We start from the raw sequence: 19,787 nt of genomic DNA, 5'->3' as shown, positions 1-19,787 counted from the left end.
TTGGCCAGTAGGATCCCCTTCAAGCTGGCTTCTGTGTCCCTGTGACATACTTCATCATTTTTGGTGGCAAAAAGATGTTCACTGGACTTCCCTCGCCATTCAGTGGTTAAGACTCTGTGCTTCCACTGCAGGGGGCATGGGTTTGCTCCCTGGTTGGGGAACTAAGATTCCACATGCCATGCAGTGCAGCCAAAAAAAAGATGTTCAGGCTCATCTGGTTCGGGCTTACCCTGACCCAGCCCTGAGTCTACCATTTCTCTCCTTTTTTTTTTTTGGCCACACGATGCAGCTTGATCTCAGTTCCCCAACTAGGGATCGAACCCGGGGCACAGCAGTAAAAGCCTGGAATCCCAACCACTAGGCCACCAGGGAACTCCCTTAGTGGACATATTAGGTTATCTACTGCTGCATAACCAAATACCCCCAAACTTAGCAGCTTAAAACAACGAACAATTATTATCTAACACAGTTTCTGAGGTTTAGGATTTGGGGAGAGGTTTAACTAGGTAGTTCTGGAAAAATTTCTCTCCTCTCATGAGGACACAATTAATACACTCATTTCTTGAATTTTTGGAAATAGGAACTCATTCCGGGGAGAAAAATCACACTTGTTACAAGGAGTTCACAGACCCTCTATCAAGAGAGTCAAAACTAATTTAATATTGCAGGGTTTCTTTTCTACTTTGAGAGAGTCTTTTAAAATCAAGTTCTAGACTATATTTTATGCTATTATTTTTAGTCTGTTAGAGTATTTTCTTTTCCATTAGTTGGTTCAATTTATTACAACAAGACGTTATCGAAGGTCTACCTGTACAAGATAGATAAAAGAAGTAAGTTTCTCCTCCTGCATGAAGAAGTTTGCACAGTAGTATAATCCTTCTAGTCCTTTCCTGAAGCTTTTCCGAAGAAGTAAAAATTTCAGAGGTGAAGCTACCAGGAGCTCCAGGCTGTTTAATGATTCTTACCCACTTGCTCACAATCCCAGTCGCCTTTCAGCTACTGAATACTATGATTTATGCTGAGCTATTAGCTCTGACATGAATATAATATAAATAGCAATTATTTCACCTGCCTAATTCAGAATGGTCTCCCTTAGGGTTTGAAGTCCCTGGGGAATCCCAGCTATCCTAGGAATTAACCTTGCTCAACCTAGTTCAACACAGAAGGAGGCAGTTAACAATTATGCAATTGAGATGCCAGGTCACACCGGGTAATCCATCTTTGAGGAAGGTGGGATTCTTTGCAAAAGAAAAGACAGCCCTGTTGTAAGGGAAGGAGTCCTTGGCCAGCAGTCCGGAGAGACTGTAACCCCAGCGCTTCCCCTAACCAGCTGAAAGGTAGATGGTCCAATCACAGCAGTTCTCCAAGCCTCAGTTTCCTCGGCTATAAAACGAAGGGTAGGCTTGTCGGGCCCCTAACTAACTGTAATTTTCCAACCTGAGGTTCAGGGAGAAATCCATAAAACAAAATTCCTTCAAAGTACTGCTAAAGGGCTTCCCTGGTGGCGCAGTGGTTGAGAGTCCGCCTGCCGATGCAGGGGACACGGGTTCGTGCCCCGGTCCGGGAAGATCCCACATGCCGCGGAGGGGCTGGGCCTGTGAGCCATGGCCGCTGAGCCTGCGCGTCCGGACCCTGTGCTCCGCAATGGGAGAGGCCACAACAGTGAGAGGCCTGCGTACCGCAAAAAAAAAAAAAAAAAAAAAAGTACTGCTAGAAGTGAACTCACTGGTCAAGGTTGAACGATTTGTTCTTTGGGTCCAGGTAGTAGGGGCTGCCATAGGCCACCAATCCCGGTTAACTTATTAATACACTTTGCCCATACATGTGACTAGTCTTTAAATCTCCGCACCTTCCCAACCTTCCACGGAAACGCTGTGACCCAGGCAGGTCTGTAGCCTAAACTTCAAAAACCCGCCCCTGGGAGGGGAGGGGGTGAGGAGCCGAGGTCTAGTCGTGCGCCTGCGTACTGAGGTCGGAGGGCCGAGGTCGTGCGGCGAACCCCTCGCCAGCTCTGCAAACCTCGCGAGATTTCCTCCCGAGCTCCTTGGCGGTGAGTGAAGCGCGGGGTTCCGCCGGCCGGGTCTGTTAGGGCTGGGGAACCCGAGGCTGGGTCGGGCCCTTCAGGTGAGGGAGGATCAAGGAACCAGGGTGACCTCCCGGCTTCCTCCCGGAGCTGCTGGCGACGCTAGCATTATTGCCTACGTCACTGGGATAGGGAATGCTCGAGAAGAAGCAGAAGCAGGGATTTTTTTTTTTTTTTAGAATTGTTGGTAGTAAGCAACCTCAAGTTTGGACATAATTGTGTTTAAGGTGTCCTTGGGATGTTCATTTAACACATATTTAATGGACACCTACTATGTGCAAGGCATAGGGGTGAACATAAATCACTGAACTAAACAGGCACGATTCCCTGTCTTGGTGTTTACATTCTGGGAAGTCAGTCTGAAATTCTGGGTTGTAGACGCAGATTTTTAGTAATTTACGTATGAGTGGTTGGTAGTAGGAGCCATAGAAGGTGAAGCCACTTAGAAATGGAAGAGCCATGCAGGAATCCCCACATACTAGGGGAAAGGAAGGAAAAAAACAGAAGTCTCAAAGGAAAGGAGAGCGACCGTCCAGAAAAAGTGGAGGAAATCCCAGAGATTTACACGTTTTGTAATAAGGCCGTGGGCAACAGTCATTTGTGGCAGAATAATTGAGCAAGATCAGGGTAGAGAAGTTTTTTTTTTTTTTTTAAAGGTGTTAGGAATCTCATGTTATGGCAGTGGTGTGTGTTGTGTTTGCCTGTGGGTTCTAGTGCAGTCATTACCAGTTGTGCGACCATGGGCAAGTTATTCAACCTCTCTGTGCCTCGTTTTCCTCCTCTATAAAATGGGAACAGTGACAGTGCCATCCTCAGAGTGTTGTTGGATGGAGGGGTTAAAGGAGACAATGGCTATTAAGTCTTTAGCCCAGTTCCTGGCACTTAGGTACATTCAGGAAACAGGCTGAGAGAAGGAACTTTCCCAAGATCCCGTGGGATTAGAAGCAGGATATGTACTCTGCTTTTCCTAGTTGGGTGCCCTATCCCTTATAATAGGCTGCAAGGTAGACATTAAGATAACACACTGTTTTTGACTGGCACTAGAATTTTTCAGTTGATCATTGATCTGGTATTATTTTGGAATATTGTTTACCACCAGTTAGGAACCTACGGGCAAATATGGTCTGCTTGATGTCAGTCAATAAGGACTTGAGTTTTTTTTCCCTCCCATTTGGGATGAATAACACCACCACCACCACACCTCCTTTCAGATCTAGAGCTGGTGTATCATATTGTATATTTTAATTTTGTGACTAAATTTCTTTATGTTTTAAATGTGTTGTTGTGCTATGGAGGGATATTGCACGATTATCCTACATTAGTTAATTGTAGTGTTTGATACTTGAAAACTTTCTAATTTAATACAGAGGGAGAAAACTTTAATAGTGTGCTTTTCATGCTGATAAGCAGTATTTGGACAAATCTACAGTGTGCATAATTTCAAGTAATAAAACATACCTTGAAAGTAATTAGGGAAAAGAGTGGCAAATATGAAACTTCATTTGGAAAGACTCCTTTGAAAATTTAGCCATCTTGGTGCTGTTAATCACCACTTAAGGTCAGTTATCTTTGGATCCAGTATCAATTTGGAAAACTTTGCCTTTTAACCCTATGTAATTTACACACATGGTGATTCAATAGGAGATTTTCTTTAAATAAATACATTTAGCCCTGCAAGACATTATGGACTTCTCGCTGTGATGAAATAGGAGGCACACAGCACCACCTTTAAAGATTCTTGCCTAAAAAGTCTGAACCTGCATCTAATCAAACCTCTAGATCTAACCACCTGTCAAGGATAAGAGGGGAGATAGAAGAATGAAGTAAATGACATTATGAGAAAAAAAATAAAAATAGGGACTTCCCTGGCGGTCCAGTGGTTAAGATTCCGCGCTTCCACTGCCGGGGCCACGGATTCCATCCCTGGTCAGGGAACTAAGATCCTGCATGCTGCTCAGCCAAAAAAAAAAAAAGACACTATGAGGATGCAACCCAAGGTCATTCAACAGACAAAGGAATGAAGAAACATGTTTTTTCAACAATCAGTGACATGAAATAAAAAAGGGGAGACTCAAAAATACAGTATATGGACCTTGATTCTAACGAACCAACTGTAAAAAGACGGGATTTGAATGTGCACTAGGTATTAGATAATGTCAAGGAATTACCTGGACTATTAATTCTGTTATGTTAATGGCATAGTGTTTATGTTTAAAACAACCTGTTGTTAGAGATGCATAACTGAGGGATTTTTGAATAGGATGATGTCTGGGATTTTGTTTTAATGGGAAGCTGGGGAACGCAGTCCTTAGCTGGCAACATTGTGTCCGAAAGGAGAGAGTGTATATTGAGAGCAACCAGCCATTAAGGTCACAACCAGTGAGATTATAAATATATACATTATAAAAAGTAAGGAAGTAAATAAGATGAATATCCATGTTCTTCATTCTATTTTATGGAATGCCACTAACATCAGACATTTAGTTCTTAATTAGGAGCAGAATTCCTCTCCTCTTGTAAAGGGTACCTACAGAAGAGTTGAACATTATTATGTGGCTATATACGTGAAAACCGTGTTTGGAGGTGATGGGCGGGCAATAGTGGAAAGTGTGAGGACAAGTGAGATCTGGGATGAGGAGATTTATGTTTCAGTCCTAACTCCTCTGCTTAACTGCTATGTGATCTTGGGTACAAACTGTACCTCAATTTCCGTTGTAAAATAAGGATATTACCTATATACTTTGTTTTAAGAAATAAATAAATCTGTGTGAAAGTTCTCCATAAGTTATCTCCATATAAATACTATGTTACGCAAGATTTGAAAAATACCCCGTGATGATTATTTAACATTTTTCTGAGAAGTATACATAAATCTCAGGTCTATATAAGAAACTCAGGTACTATATGGGATTAGAGAAATATGAAGAAATTCAAGAGTCCTGCAAATTTAGAAACTAGATTAGGAGTAGAGTCATGGGTAAATGAAATTACCCAGTGATACAAGGTAAGCATTATTAGATATCAAATGGATCTACAGATGGTTGTCAAATGTCTAAGTGTGCTGCTGTATAAACTTAGAAATGATGCTAAGAGCTAAATATATTGCAACTGTTGATAAGCAACAAGGATATATTGTATAGCATGGGGAATTATAGCCACTATCTTGTAATAACTTTTAGTGGAGTATAAGCTGTAAAAATGTTGAATCACTATGCTCTACACCTGAAACTAATATAATAATGTAAATCAACTATAATTTAATAAAAAATATGTTGCAATTGTAAAAAAAATGTCATTGATATAATTGTTGTTCTTGGGCTTCTCAACATTTTTAGGTACTAAAGAGGATGAAATAAAATATCTAATGAGAGAAGACAACTAGTAAATAATTTTAAAAAGGATAATATTTGCTTAGTAACTTAAAAATCGAACAACTTAGACATATAGGATGGAAATTTTTATGTAGTAGTTAAGTGATTGGAATGTCAGACAGCTTGGGTTTGGATCTCAACTCCACCACCTTAGGAAAGTGCTTAAACACTTTAAGGCACATTTCCTCATCTATAAATTGGGGATAATAATAAAATATTTAATAGGATTGTTAGATTAAATGAAATATATATTAAATATTATTAAATACTACATGAATATATATGTGCATATATATATATATATGTATATATGTTTCATAGCACAACAGTCCTTGGTACAGAATAACACTAATGGTCTGTTCTCATTTTTAGTGATGGATAAAGTAAGCATGCCCAAGTCAGATACTGCTAGCATTGGAACTTCATTTTGCTTCTTTCATTAGCTCAGATTGTAAACCCAGAATAAACTGATCCTTTTTTACTCACTTGGCCATTCTATATTACATAATTTCCTAGAAGGTGAGGATTTTAAAATGCTTTTGATGTATTACTTTTATAATCAGCAGAGCTATTAAGAAATTTCCATTTTGATAAATGAATAAAATAATTTTTGAAAATTTGGTTACATCTCAATTAAACGGCTAGTGTTTTATTTGCTACTAGACTAACTGGCTAACTCTGGAGGAATATATCATATTGTTTTCTTTTAATCAAGCTACAGTAGGAGCCTTAATCATGATGGCTTGAAGATGAATGTGCCTGAATTATGAGGCCAAAAACATTTTGTTCCACTCAATCTTCAGTGAATTTGTTCTTATTAGTCAAATATTCTAATTAGATTTAGTCTTTCTTCATATATTTGCTTTAGGAGGCAAACTCTAACAGGAGAGACTACATCTTTTTTGGATCCTAAATATGATTTTTCCTTTCCTTGTTCAGAAACACAAATGTACATTTTTTTTAACTTTTAAATTGTTGAATATTTCATAACTTACTTGTGATTTAAAACTTTTCTGTTTATAGGAGTTATTTTATACAGAAGTCTTGTGAGACCACTGTGCAAACAAGGTGATGATTGTACAAAGAGTGGTATTGAATTCCCGACCTGGTATGTATTTGTCTGTGATGAATGAACAACTGTGGTCTTTAATAATTATTAATGCAAATGGAGGAACAAAAAGTAATAATATGATGTAAATGTGGTAAATGAGGTAGGAAGATATTAACACTAGTAGAGATATTAGAAGAAGCTCTTTAAATAATATAATATTCATTTTAAATTTTTATTTATTTATTCATTCATTCATTCTTGGCTGCGTTGGGTCTTCGTTGCTGTGCACAAGCTTTCTCTAGTTGAGGTGAGGGGGGGCTACTCTTTGTTGCGGTATGCGGGCTTCTCATTGCTGTGGCTTCTCTTGTTGCGGAGCACGCGCTCTAGGTGTGCGGGCTTCAGTAGTTGTGGTGCATGGGCTTAGTTGCTCCGTGGGATCTTCCCGGTCCAGGGCTCTAATCTGTGTTTCCTGCATTGGCAGGCGGATTCTTGACCACTGCACCACCAGGGAAGTCCCAATATTCATTTTTTAAAATGATAAGTTATCAAGGCCACTTGTTGGGGAAATAAGGTATTTTAAAATATTATAATTTTTAGAAGGTTATATTACAAATATATGTGACTTTTGTTTTTTCTTTGTAATGTGTATCATTGATTCTTAAGATGTGCTTTTCTGTTTTATGTGAAAAGCACTGACCTATGTCATCCTAGGTCATCTAACCTGACATCTAACCTGAGTCATAGAAGCGTAGGCATGGAAGTAACCTGAGAGGTTTGGGCCCATGCTGCCTTGATTTTGGTGCTTACCTAGCATGTGGCCTGGGAAAGACACTTACCTTTTCTCAGTTTTAGTAAAGTGAGCAATTAGATTAAAATGTCTACATTCTATTTTCACCTTATAAATTTGATGATTCAATGAATATGAAGTTTTAATTATATTCATTTAAGTTTCTCTTTTCATCTTAAAATGAGGAAGGATAGTTTACCTCTTTACTTTGGCTAATGTGGTATTTCTGCTACCTTGTAAATTTTAATTTTCATAGTTAAAAAAAAAAGCTGGCTGTGCTTTTTTACTTTTTGAAATCCTTCTATAATTTTATAACAGATGAGGTGATTTACCTGTAATCACCTTAAAAAAGAAATTTTACATTGACAGCAATATGCCAAAGGAAATTCTTGGAGAAAACCAAGAGCAAGTGAAACTATTTGAAGAATTTATGCTGAGTTACAGAAAAATTACAAAACAATATGGATTTATTCATGTGTGTATTCCAGGAGTGCTCTAAATCTTAGAGTGACCTTTTAAAAATAATAAATAATTCTATGGGAAAGTGACTTTTTGATTTTATATTTTTGCCTAATATTCTAGGAAAAAATGGTAATCCAGTGGCAGAAAATTTCCGAATAGAAGAAGTAAACTTGCCAGATAATATCAATGAAGGACAAGTACAAGTCAGAACTCTTTACCTTTCTGTGGATCCTTACATGGTAAGAATCAGGATTTTGTGACTGTGAAAATAATTTTATTTTCATATTTTTTCATGTTGCATCTGAATTTCATTGTGTAAGCCTCATGATTAATAAATATTTGAGGGACTTCCCTGGTGGCGCAGTGGTTAAGAATTCGCCTGCCAGTGCAGGGGACATGGGCTTGAGCCCTGGTCCGGGAAGATCCCACATGCTGCAGAGCAACTAAGCCCGTGGACCACAACTACTGAGCCTGCCCTCTAGAGCCCGCGAGCCACAACTACTGAGCCCGCGCGCCTAGAGCCCATGCTCCGCAATAAGAGAAGCCACCGCAATGAGAAGCCTGCGCACCGAAACAAAGAGTAGCCCCCAATCGCCACAACTAGAGAAAGCCCGCGTGCAGCAACGAAGACCCAACACAGCCAAAAATACATAAATGAATAAATTTATAAAAAAAAAATTACTCTGAACCCTCAGACTAGTTCTTTCTGTTATACTTTCTCAAAACAGTACCTTGACCTTCAGCCTATATCCCAGTTGTAATTAATAATTATTTGTGTTGTTATTAGATATTTATTTTCCCTAATAAAAAGTTATTATGACAAAGATCTTATTTATCACTGTATTTCCAGTGACAAGCGTAAGTGCTTATTAAGTATTAAAGGAAGGAAGGAAGAAAATTACTTTGGTTGCTTTCACTTGACACTGTTAAAAAAAAAAAAGGACACAAGCATCTTTAAAGGGGAAAAAAGAAATCTGATGAACATTAACTTATTGAAATTTTATATCATTCAAAATTCACAAGTAATTTTAATCACTATGCGTGTACTGTATTTTACATGGTTATATTTAATATGTATATACTATTTTGATTTCATATTTGTGATTTTATATTCATACCTTCATATGAAAAACTAGTCCAGATATTATTATTATTTTGGTGGTTGTATAACATTTTATTCTGTTGACATCACTCGCTTACCTATGAGGAATTACTCGTTCCCACTTTTTCTGTTAACCTTAAGAATCAGGTTCTTGGTGTGGCCAGTATCCAATGGCTGCTGCACTTGCTTTTCAAGAATATATGGGAGGGGCACACAAGCAGAAGTGTGGTGTATTCCCATAGAAGCTTCTGCCTCAATTCCCTGTGTGGTCTTTTCCCCTGGTGAACTGAACCAGACCATGGGGGGCCCCTTGATCAAGCAGCCTTCCATCTATTCCATCTCCTGGACCACACTGTAGGCTTGTACATCTTGGCCTTCATGAGAGAGGCAAGAGTGAGCCACAGAGAGGAAGAAAGCCTTGATTACCTCTGGGAGAAGTCTTTAGCCCTAGTCCTATGGAAAGGTTTGGTGCTATTGTGACATTATGTCTTTGAGGAATAAAGAGAACATCCAGCTGAGGTTAGGGGGAATGTTGTAGTGCTTGGTCTGAAGTTGTGATGAATAACTGTATAAAAATTGTTTCATTTCTCTTTTGGGTTATTTCCATTGAGGAAGCAGTATTGCTTGGCTGAAGAAATGAGCAGTATTATGGTCTATATGTTACTAGTTTGTTTTCTATTAAAAAAATGGACAGTTTTATAATATTATCAGCAGCAGTAAGTGTACCTAATTTGTAACAATCCATTGAAACCATTGACACAGTATCTTGTATTATTTTTGCTAGCATAATGTATGTAATATTACATAAATTTCTTTAAGTAGTAAGAATTTTAACAGCTTTATTGAACTATAATCCACATATCATACAGTTTACACATTTAAAGTGTACAATTCAGTGGTTTTTAGTCTATTCACAAAGTTGTGGAACAATCACCACAATCTAATTTTAGAACATACTTAAATTCCTTTTAAATTTCACTCTTGTTATAGAGGGGATACTTTTTTTTCAGGATAAAAAATAACTGAAAGGAAGAGAGAAATTAAGGTAAGTTTTGTTTGGCTAACACTGTACTTAACATTACTTGTTACATACTTTCTTTTAGTCACTGGGTAAATTAGTAAACTCTTTCAGTATTATCAGAGAGAATTATCCTAATCTATGTTTTCTTTTCTTAGCGTTGTAGAATGAATGAAGACACTGGCAGTGACTATATATCACCTTGGCAGCTGTCTCAGGTGGTTGATGGTGGAGGTATTGGGATTATAGAAGAAAGCAAACACACAAATTTTACTAAAGGCGATTTTGTGACTTCTTTCTGTTGGCCCTGGCAAACCAAGGTTATTCTAGATGGAAATATCCTTGAAAAGGTGATGTATAATATAAAGTATCTGATTTTTTCCCCCCCTGTAATTCCTTCTTTATGCATTTGGTGCTCAGTTCTTTTTGTTATCAGGGAAAAAATAAAAGCACATGTTTTCTTTTTAGATAGCTGTCAGAATATGGAAAGCCTTTTATTCCTCTTCCACTGTTGGTTGTAACTATGTATGACAGTTCTTAGATTGCCAATGAGTGATGTTGTTTTCCATATTTAATTTCTCAAATTTTAAATAAATGTTTTATACTAAGAACTAGAAGGCCCCTTATAGTTGTATGCTTTAAAGTTTCCTGAGAAATTTCCACTTGACTTACGAAATTCATTTGGTTTGTGCTTGAAATTCCATCTTGTGTCAGAAATCTTGAGTTCGGTTTCTACTGTTAGGCTCAACCATGTGGAATTACCAATATTTGTCTGTTTTGACCTACAAAAACTGGCAGCCTCATGTAATTCAGCCTAATATTTGTCATCAAGGAAGTTACCTTATATCTCTGAACCTCAGTTTCCTCATGTGCAAAATGAAAACAATAGCTACCTCACAAGTGAATGTGAAAATTAAATTAAATTTAGCTATGATAAATGTGATTAAGGCTTTGTAAAAAGCTTTATAAAATTTTAGTATTTTTATGATTACCAATTATTATAATCAGTTAAAGATGGCTGTTAAGATAAAATGAGATGCGGGAGACATTACACAATCATTTGCCAACTTAATGGTACCAGTAAAATATATTTAACTAGAAATTTCATAGCAGGAAGTGAAAGAGAAACATTAAGCACTTTCTAGTTTTCCCTGTCATTGTGCTATAGTGGGAAATTGAGCAACTGGAGAGAGCTTAAAAATGTTTGGGGAGTAGGTACTAGAAATGAGGAAGAGGAATTCAGAAGGGATAGAAAAATGATCTTTGCTAAAAGCAAACTTATCTCACAATGGTTTTATACTGGCTTTACTAATAAATGACTATTAACTACAGGATACATTTCTGTGTAGTGTACAGTAGACCTTTCTGTATATTATAGACTTTAATATCTCCATTACCTTTATTCACACACCAGACTTAACTGATAGCCATTTAAAACTGCTGATTACAAACTGCCATTTTCTTTTTTTGTGGCAGACCAAGGTGGCGAATCTTGATTACTTTTGGTGGTTTATTGAGTTTTTACCAAAATTATTCAATTCCTTAAAAACTATTATAAAACCTTTATGGTAGGGAGTCTTTCTATATAATTTTTTTTCAATTCTCCCTAATGTTACAGATAAGAAAACAGGCACAGAAAATGCGAGAGAAGTATAATTAACTATTGATTGGGCCTGGTAAACATATAAACGTAAAATGCTAAAAAGCTGACAGAGACCTCATTTTATTCTGTAATTAAGCTAGAAGAAATTGTATCACACCTTCCTTACATTTCCATGGACCATTTTAAGCATCAGTAATGAGAACTGTTAGAGTTTGAGCTCATTTTTATATAGATAAATGTTTACTCTGGAATTGCTCAGAGATTTTTAAACTTTCCAGTTTTGCCTAGTGTTTTCCTGTTAAGTGTTTCCTCTCTTTTGAAATATTTGGGACATTGACAAGAAAGAATGTTTGGTATCTCTTATGTGGCAATTCTTTTTTAAAGGTTTTGTAGGGGTTTTTTTACTACAAAGAGAAGTAATATTCTTTCTTTTTTTTTTTTACTTTGTACAAGTAAATTATAGAATTTTAACAAGACTGAAGAATGGTTTACTGTTCTTGAAACTATGTTGGGTTGTTTATTAGTCCACTTGAACTGCCATTACAAAATACCATAGACTGAAATTTATTTTCTCACAGTTCTGGAGTCTAGAAGTCTGAGGTCAAGGTGCTGGAACATTTGGTTTCAGGTGAAGCCTCTCTTCCTGGCTTAAAGATGGCTGCCTTCTCACTGTGTCCTCACACAGCAACCAGCCTTTCCTCTGTGCACCTGCATAGAAAGAGATCTCTGGTGCCTCTTCCTCTTTTAAGGACATAAGCCCTATCAGATTAGGGCCCCACCTTTATGACCTCATTTAACCTTATCTCCTTAAAGGCCCTATCTCCAAATATACTCACACTAAGAGTTAGGTCTACAATATATGAATTTGGTGGGGACACAATACAGTACTTAACAGGTTGTCTCTACCCTGTTGACTTAAAATGGAAATTCCTAGTATTATTTTTAAAAGGTATGTATATATTTTTTAGGTAGACCCACAGCTTGTGGATGGACACCTTTCATACTTTCTTGGAGCTATAGGGATGCCTGGTTTGACTTCCTTGATTGGGATTCAGGAAAAAGGTCATATAACTGCTGAATCTAATCAGACAATGGTTGTTAGTGGAGCTGCTGGTGCTTGTGGATCCTTAGCTGGGCAGGTAAACTTTTGGAGAATAATCTGATTTTCTAAAAAACTAGTCATAACTGAATCTCTGGATATGTGTATATAATTTAAGATATAAAATTGAACAAATTTATACTATGATTATTTTACACATTTTTGGTAGACGTGATGTTATAGCATGCTTAGACTCTCTTCTTAACAATATGAAAAATGTTACAGATTTTTGTATTTTGTTCTTTTTTTAAAAATTTTATTATTTATTTATTTATGCGGTACGCGGGCTTCTCACTGTTGTGGCCTCTCCTGTTGCGGAGCTCCGGACGCGCAGGCTCAGCGGCCATGGCCCACAGGCCCATACGCTCCGTGGCATGTGGGATCCTCCCAGGCCGGGGCATGAACCCGTGTCCCCTGCATTGGCAGGCGGACTCTCAACCGTTGCACCACCAGGGAAGCCCTGTATTTTGTTCTCTTTTAACCAAAACTGACATGGTAAATGCTAGAGCATTGCTGTAATCAATATGAAGAAGAAAATCACAGAGTACCTGTCTGGAATTACATGAATTAAAAAACAAATTTATATTTTAAAAAAATCATCTTCAAATAAGAAAGCACTTATTGGGTTCTAGAAGTATAGTAAATATTATGATAGAAATTTATAAAGTACATTGTTTTATGAATAATAGCCTTTATGGTGTGAAACCATTGAAACAAAACATTTTATCTTAATACTGATTTTAGTTGCTCACGGCCTGAAAAATATTGAATTGCAAGATAGAGATGTTTTGGGTCTGACTATTCCTTTTATGACATCATCTTTAAATTGCGAGATTTTAACATTCAAACTAACTCTAATTTTATTCAATCTTAATTTTTTAAAGAATGCCATTATATCTGTTCTCAGTTCTTTTGGTTTCAAATTACTTTCAGCTAAAGGCCTTAGAATCTAACCTCAGTTGTGACGAACACTTTCATATATGTACTTGTATTAACTTTCATACTTTCACATTTTTATATTTAAATTGTGACAGTTGAAAGTTGTTTAATTTTCAAAAATTTTCCCCCTAGATTGGCCATTTGATGGGCTGTTCCAGAGTTGTGGGAATTTGTGGAACACCTGAGAAGTGCCTCCTTTTGACCTCAGAACTGGGCTTTGATGCTGCAATTAATTATAAAGAGGGGAGTGTGGCAGAACAGCTCCGTGAATTATGCCCCTCTGGAGTGGATGTTTACTTTGACAATGTTGGAGGTGACATCAGTGATACAGTGATAAGTCAGGTTGTTTTCTGATTTGTTTGTTATAAATTTGAATACTACGGTTTATTTGATGTGATATCTTTTTACCTGATAGAGAGAAAAAAAAACTTTATAAAATTGTAGGGTTTATGGTGAAAAACATGATGGTCAGTATTGTAATTAAGTGATACAGAAGAGCTTGCTGAAGCTACTTCCATTTGTTTGTGGATTTGCTTGTGGATTTGCACTGTGAGCATCAACTTCAGTTCTTTGCTAGCAATGTTATATTTTCACCTGTAATTTATTTTTGTGAAAAAATACAGTTGTATTATTCAAATGAAATTCTAACCTTTAACTCACTTCTAACCATCAACCAACTTAAATCAACCAACTTACAGCCATGACTTTGGGTAAGGAAAGGATTTTCATAGATTGCAGGTATTTACATATTTTAACTGACAGTGTTACAATTTATCAACATTAGCTGTTAACACTGCATTGTCCTTTACTCTATGTAAAATTGTTTTCAATTGAGGTGAAATTATTTAAATTCTAAGAAATACTCTACCAATAATAACAAAAGTAAGCAACAATGATGACAATGAGAACTAATGCAATTCTTTTGCTGATTACCAAACTCTTATTTACTGCTGTGTTCCTTTGCAGTAGACTTATTTTCTAGCTAATTAAAGCTCTCTAATACATATAATGGGTAAGTCTTCAAAACAAAATCAATTACTTGGCATTATAATTATATAATACTAATTATAATACTATAATGCCAATTATAACTGGCATAATAGTATTGAATACTATAGGGAATTCCCTGGAGGTGAGGTGGTCCAGTTGTTAGGACTGTGTGCTTTCACTGCCCAGGGCGCAGGTTCAATCCCTGGTCAGGGAACTAAGATACCACAAACCGAGTGGTGTGGCCATTTGAAAAAAAAAGATTAAATATTACAGTCAAGGAGGCTTTCATTGAGGCAGCCATAAAATTAGTAAACATAGGGAAGGTGTATATCTTAGGTTATAATCATCAGTTTTCTCTGAACAGATGAATCAGAACAGCCACATCATCCTATGTGGTCAAATTTCTCAGTACAACAAAGATGTGCCTTATCCTCCTCCACTACCCTCTGCTGTAGAAGCAATCCGGAAAGAAAGAAACATCACAAGGTGTGTTCTATACTTTCCCCTTATTACCAGATCCAAGGGGTTTAAAGATCATGGATGAATACAAAATATGTTGTTCTTCATATATAATTTTTCTTATTAAATAAAACTTGAAAATGTACATTTTAAGGTGGTCATTTAGGTTTTGGTTAACTAGGTCCCTGGCAGAAAACTTTTTGAAAGATGCATCTGTTCAATCAATCTTTCGCAAATCTTTTTTCGAGTGTTAGAAATTCCACTCGTGTTGGCTTAAGTGCGAAGGAAATTTATTGGCTCATGTATCTTAGAAGTTCAGTATTAGTACTGGCTTAGATTTGGCTGGATAAAAGGTTTGCATAGTGGTGTCATGACTCAAGTTTTTTTTTTTTTAATTAATTAATTCTTACTTTTGGCTGTGTTGGGTCTTCGTTGCTGCGCGCAGGCTTTGTCTAGTTGTGGCGAGTGGGGGCTACTCCTCGTTGCGGTGCACGGGCCTCTCATTGCGGTGGCTTCTCTTGTTATGGAGCACGGGCTCTAGGTGCACAGGCTTCATTGGTTGTGGCGCACGGGCTTAGTTGCTCCACGGCATGTGGGATCCTCCCGGACCAGGGCTCGAACCCGTGTCCCCCGCACTGGCAGGTGGAGTCTTAACCACTGCGCCACCAGGGAGGTCCCATGACTCAGTTTTTCTTCACCCCTGGGCTGTGCTTTCTTCTGGATTGTCTTGGCTCCCTCGCAGGCTCTCCTCTTGCAGCAGCAGGAGGATGACTGTTATCTTTACTCTTACATTTTACCAGATTAGCAATCCAAGCAAAAAAGAGAACAGCTCTCTTCTTGCAGTTTTATCACATCTCCAGGCTGATACTTAATGGCTCAGACTGGCCTGGCTTTCGTTACATGAGGGTGGGGAAAGGATGTCACCCACAAAGTAAAATCACAGTGTTACTACCAAATGGGATTATAGATGCTGGGCAGAGAATACAATAGAAGTCCATTATACTTACGCTTGTAACTACACCTAAAGCTATATCTGACCAGACTCTGTGTGATTAAGTCCTAATGTTTGAAAGATTAACAAATTTTAGTGTTCTGGAATGATTTGATTTGGGCTTTCTCACTCCCTCCCTAGTCTCTGATCATTATCCTTTTCTTCCCCACTACAGAGAAAGATTTCTGGTGTTAAATTTTAAGGACAAATTTGAGCCTGGTATTCTCCAGCTGAGTCAGTGGTTTAAAGAAGGAAAGCTAAAGGTAGAACTTGCTTCTGTTCTTTATCAGTATTATTCTTCCTGCTACTTGATATACTTTTGTATTATTTGAATTTAATATTAGTTTTGTAATAAATATTTCTACAGAAGAAAAGTATACTGAATATTATAAATTAACTTTACCTCCTGAGTGAGGATAACTCTTCTGATTGAGAAATCCTCTCATTATTCCCTTTATCTAAAATTTTATTAACGTTTACTTTTCTTAGACTATATTACAAGATCAATAGGTTTTTGTTTTTTCCAAATTGTAATATTCATTAACACATATTTATGGAATGCTACTATGAGTTGGAAGCTGTGCTTATAAGCACCTCCTAGTACCTCTCCACCACCATACATCTTTCCTGCCCTCCCTGGACATTCTGATAGATCCCTTGGCTGTGGCTGAAAATCAGGAATTATCGATCTGGGGTCCAGAGACCCTGACCTAGGATGTTCTTGAAATGTGAAAATAATAGGCAAAGTTGTATGTGTGTGTGCTTATATACTTTGTTTTTTGAAAAGAAGGTGTATAGCATGTGATATTACAAACTGAAGATTAGACAATGGGAAAATAGGATTGTACTTAAAAAATGAATTGATAGGAAACTTTTCTGGACTACCTACACAAAATGAAGATCTCTTTTTAGACAGAAAATGCTAAATAGTATTGCTGCCTTTTGTAAAACTGAAAACTGTTAAATAGAAACACTTAAGTCTAAAGAATATAAAATATACCTATTTTGATTTACAGATCAAAGAGACTATGATAAATGGATTGGAAAACATGGGAGGTAAGATGAATGCAGATTTATTTATTATACACATGAGTTCAGCACAGATACTCTCTTTTTTCTTTTAATTCTACTCCTCTGTTGTTTTTTTCTTTTTAAATCATTTCTTTCCTGTAAAGTCTTGATCAAACTTCATGAAGTTCAACTTAGTGGTATTTAAGAGCCATTGTTTTCTCATTTCAAATTGTAAAGTAAGTGTTTCTTTGGTTTTGTAAATAACTTATGAAAAAAAAATGTAAGAATTGTGAAAGTCATTTAGCCTCTAGGTAACTTTTTCTGATTGAATGGTTCTAAGCCATCATAAGATTACATGAAGCAAATTTTCAATATTGGGTTTTTTTTTTACTAACATACACAGATTTCAACACTCTCTTTTGTTTCAAATAAAGAGGATTGAATAAAACTGATAATTTTTCCTTTTTGAGAAAAAAATTTTAATATATTTGGAGATATTTCACTTAGTAAAACTTTATGACTAGATTTCTAATATTTTAAAGTTATTTAAAAATTGTTATTGCTGACATTTATCCTCATATTTATTTGCCTCTAGTCTTCAGACTCTGTAACAGTGAACATGGATGTAGACACCAATTAATCATCTCTAGTTGGATAAAAACACATTTTTAACATGTTAATTGGGTTAGTTTGTCCTATAACTTTGCCAGTGTTTTACTTGAGGTTTCTTTTCATGACAGTTTCCTTTTGTACTTAAAATCATTGAAAAAATTATTCAAATTAATTGTATGTGTCTGACCTACTGATAAACATGTAGGATGGTGACATTTATGTTTTCAGATAACCTAGTTTTTTTTTTCTTTCCAGCTGCATTCCAGTCCATGATGACAGGAGGTAACATCGGAAAGCAGATAGTTTGCATTTCAGAAGAAACCTCTTTGTTATCTCTGTAAACATCTTCATTAAGGAAATACACAGATTGCTTTCCGTTTTGCACAAAGATTTCAAGATACATTAAAAAAACCCTTAAGAGTACAGATACCTTTTGATTTAAATGTGATCATAGGTGATATTTTCTTAGCTGCATAACATAATTCTTTCCTGTGTCTTCAATATCATATATGTATTCTTCATCCAATATGATTATTTACAATAATAGATTGAAGTCAATATGACCTATTTTTCCTTCTTTTGCTAAAACTAATATTACATGAAATTTATATCAGATATTCTGAAACCACTGGAGATTTGATGTAACTGTTTAATAGATCATACAAAAGATTTTTAAAATAACTTATTAACTTCATAAGTTGTATTTAAAATAGAATACTTGAGAAGGCACTTAGTAAATATTGAACTGGACATGCTTTATGTAATTCTTTTTTTTTTTTTTTTTTTTGCTTTACGTAATTCTTGAACTGAAGCTTGGTGAAGAATAAATTGGGATGGTCTTTCCATATTATAGATGGAAGAGGGACTTAATTGCAGGGTGTGTGTAGGGGTTTTGGGGAATTCAGAGCTTGTGGAACAGTTTTTGGGATAGGAGAGCAGAGGCTTTGTGTTGGGAGTAGTATGATAAATTAAATAACTGAGGTTGGTTAGGTTGATGGAGGGACTAGATTTACTACAGAAGATATGTGTTTTGCCAAGTAGTTCACAGTATAGCCTAAAAACTCAAATATATATTGATAAAAGCCTATGTTTATTTTAGGTTAGCAGGCACATACTGTCAAATAGTTACAAAGATTTCGAGGGCAAATAGATATAGACATCAATTCAAGTTTTAAATGATGAAAAAGATTTAAACAACAAGTACAGCTTCGGGCTTCCCTGGTGGCGCAGTGGTTGAGAGTTCACCTGTCGATGCAGGGGACGCAGGTTCGTGCCCCTGTCCGGGAAGATCCCACATGCCTCGGAGCGGCTAGGCCCGTGAGCCATGGCCACTGAGCCTGCGCGTCCGGAGCCTGTGTTCCGCAACAGGAGAGGCCACAACAGTGAGGCCCGCGTACCACAAAAAAAAAAACAAAAACAAATACAGCTTCAGAAAATGACAGAACTGAATGAGCAAAGTAACAAATGGTCATAAACATGGATGTTCAATACCTATTAATGTACCTCTAAATAAGAGCATTTGTTTTATTAATTGTAATCAACCCTTTAATACAGTAAAATTGAGGATATTTTCTGAGTGTTGTGCTGGCTTATGGTCAGCTGTTTACAAACTGCAATATACTTTTGTGTAGATTCGAACTGTGTTAGTAATCAGTCACTCCAGTTGACCTCAGTGGCCTTCGCTTCTTTCTTGTTTTATATACTTTTCCAGAGAGAGCTGCATCTCTTGTCTGTGTGTTGATAACTCCCAAATCTGTATCTTATTTCTGACCTCTTGAGATAGGTAGGGACCTTTACCTCCAAGTAAATATCCCATAGGCACCTGGAATAGATAAACTCGGCTTATCTAAAGAGGAATTATCTTCCTCTGAAACATGTTGCTTCTTTGTTTTCAAATCACCATCGTTGGTGTACTAAACTACTCCCCTGGTTTCTTCAACCTTGTCTCTGTCCTTGAAAATGCCCTTCTTAGAACACACCTTTAATTCCCACTGCCACTATCTTAGCTCAGTCCCTCCTTCATCCTTTGGCACGCAGCAAGTATTCAAAAATTAGTAATTTTACAAAGTCAGTCAGACACATAAAGCTCTAACAAGTTGCGGCATCTAGCCTGAAACTCAAGTGTTCTAGCACCGGTGTGGACATCGGAGAGCTCTTTACATCCTACTGTACTGACGGAACGCAGACTCCAGGGACTTCACCTTCCAAA

At 36.8% G+C, this 19,787-nt stretch overlaps 1 protein-coding gene across 1 annotated transcript; it reads left to right on the top strand.

The window, feature by feature from the left end:
* Nucleotides 1-1,889: 1,889 nt before the first annotated feature.
* Nucleotides 1,890-19,117, top strand: PTGR2 (prostaglandin reductase 2). Its single transcript, XM_082648115.1, has 10 exons — nt 1,890-2,050; nt 6,478-6,562; nt 7,875-7,993; nt 10,033-10,224; nt 12,446-12,616; nt 13,648-13,857; nt 14,870-14,991; nt 16,131-16,218; nt 16,972-17,011; nt 17,834-19,117. Exons 2-10 carry the CDS (start codon nt 6,526-6,528, stop codon nt 17,917-17,919), a joined length of 1,065 nt encoding a protein of 354 aa, XP_082504241.1. The 5' UTR covers nt 1,890-2,050; nt 6,478-6,525; the 3' UTR covers nt 17,920-19,117.
* The last annotated feature ends 670 nt before the right edge of the window (nt 19,118-19,787 follow it).

The sequence above is a fragment of the Grampus griseus genome, assembly GCF_964374135.1.
Source record: "Grampus griseus genome assembly, chromosome: 2".
NCBI lineage: Eukaryota > Metazoa > Chordata > Mammalia > Artiodactyla > Delphinidae > Grampus > Grampus griseus.
Note: the sequence above shows the minus strand (reverse complement) of the source record. Positions and strands in the feature narration are given on the sequence as shown.

What these genes read in the sequence shown, in the direction of transcription:
- PTGR2 (XM_082648115.1), top strand. Translation starts at nt 6,526, where the DNA reads ATGATTGTACAAAGAGTGGTATTGAATTCCCGACCTG. An exon ending in GGTATTGAATTCCCGACCTG is followed by an intron (nt 6,563 to 7,874) that starts GTATGTATTTGT and finishes CTAATATTCTAG; the next exon opens with GAAAAAATGGTAATCCAGTG. An exon ending in ATGGAAATATCCTTGAAAAG is followed by an intron (nt 10,225 to 12,445) that starts GTGATGTATAAT and finishes TATATTTTTTAG; the next exon opens with GTAGACCCACAGCTTGTGGA.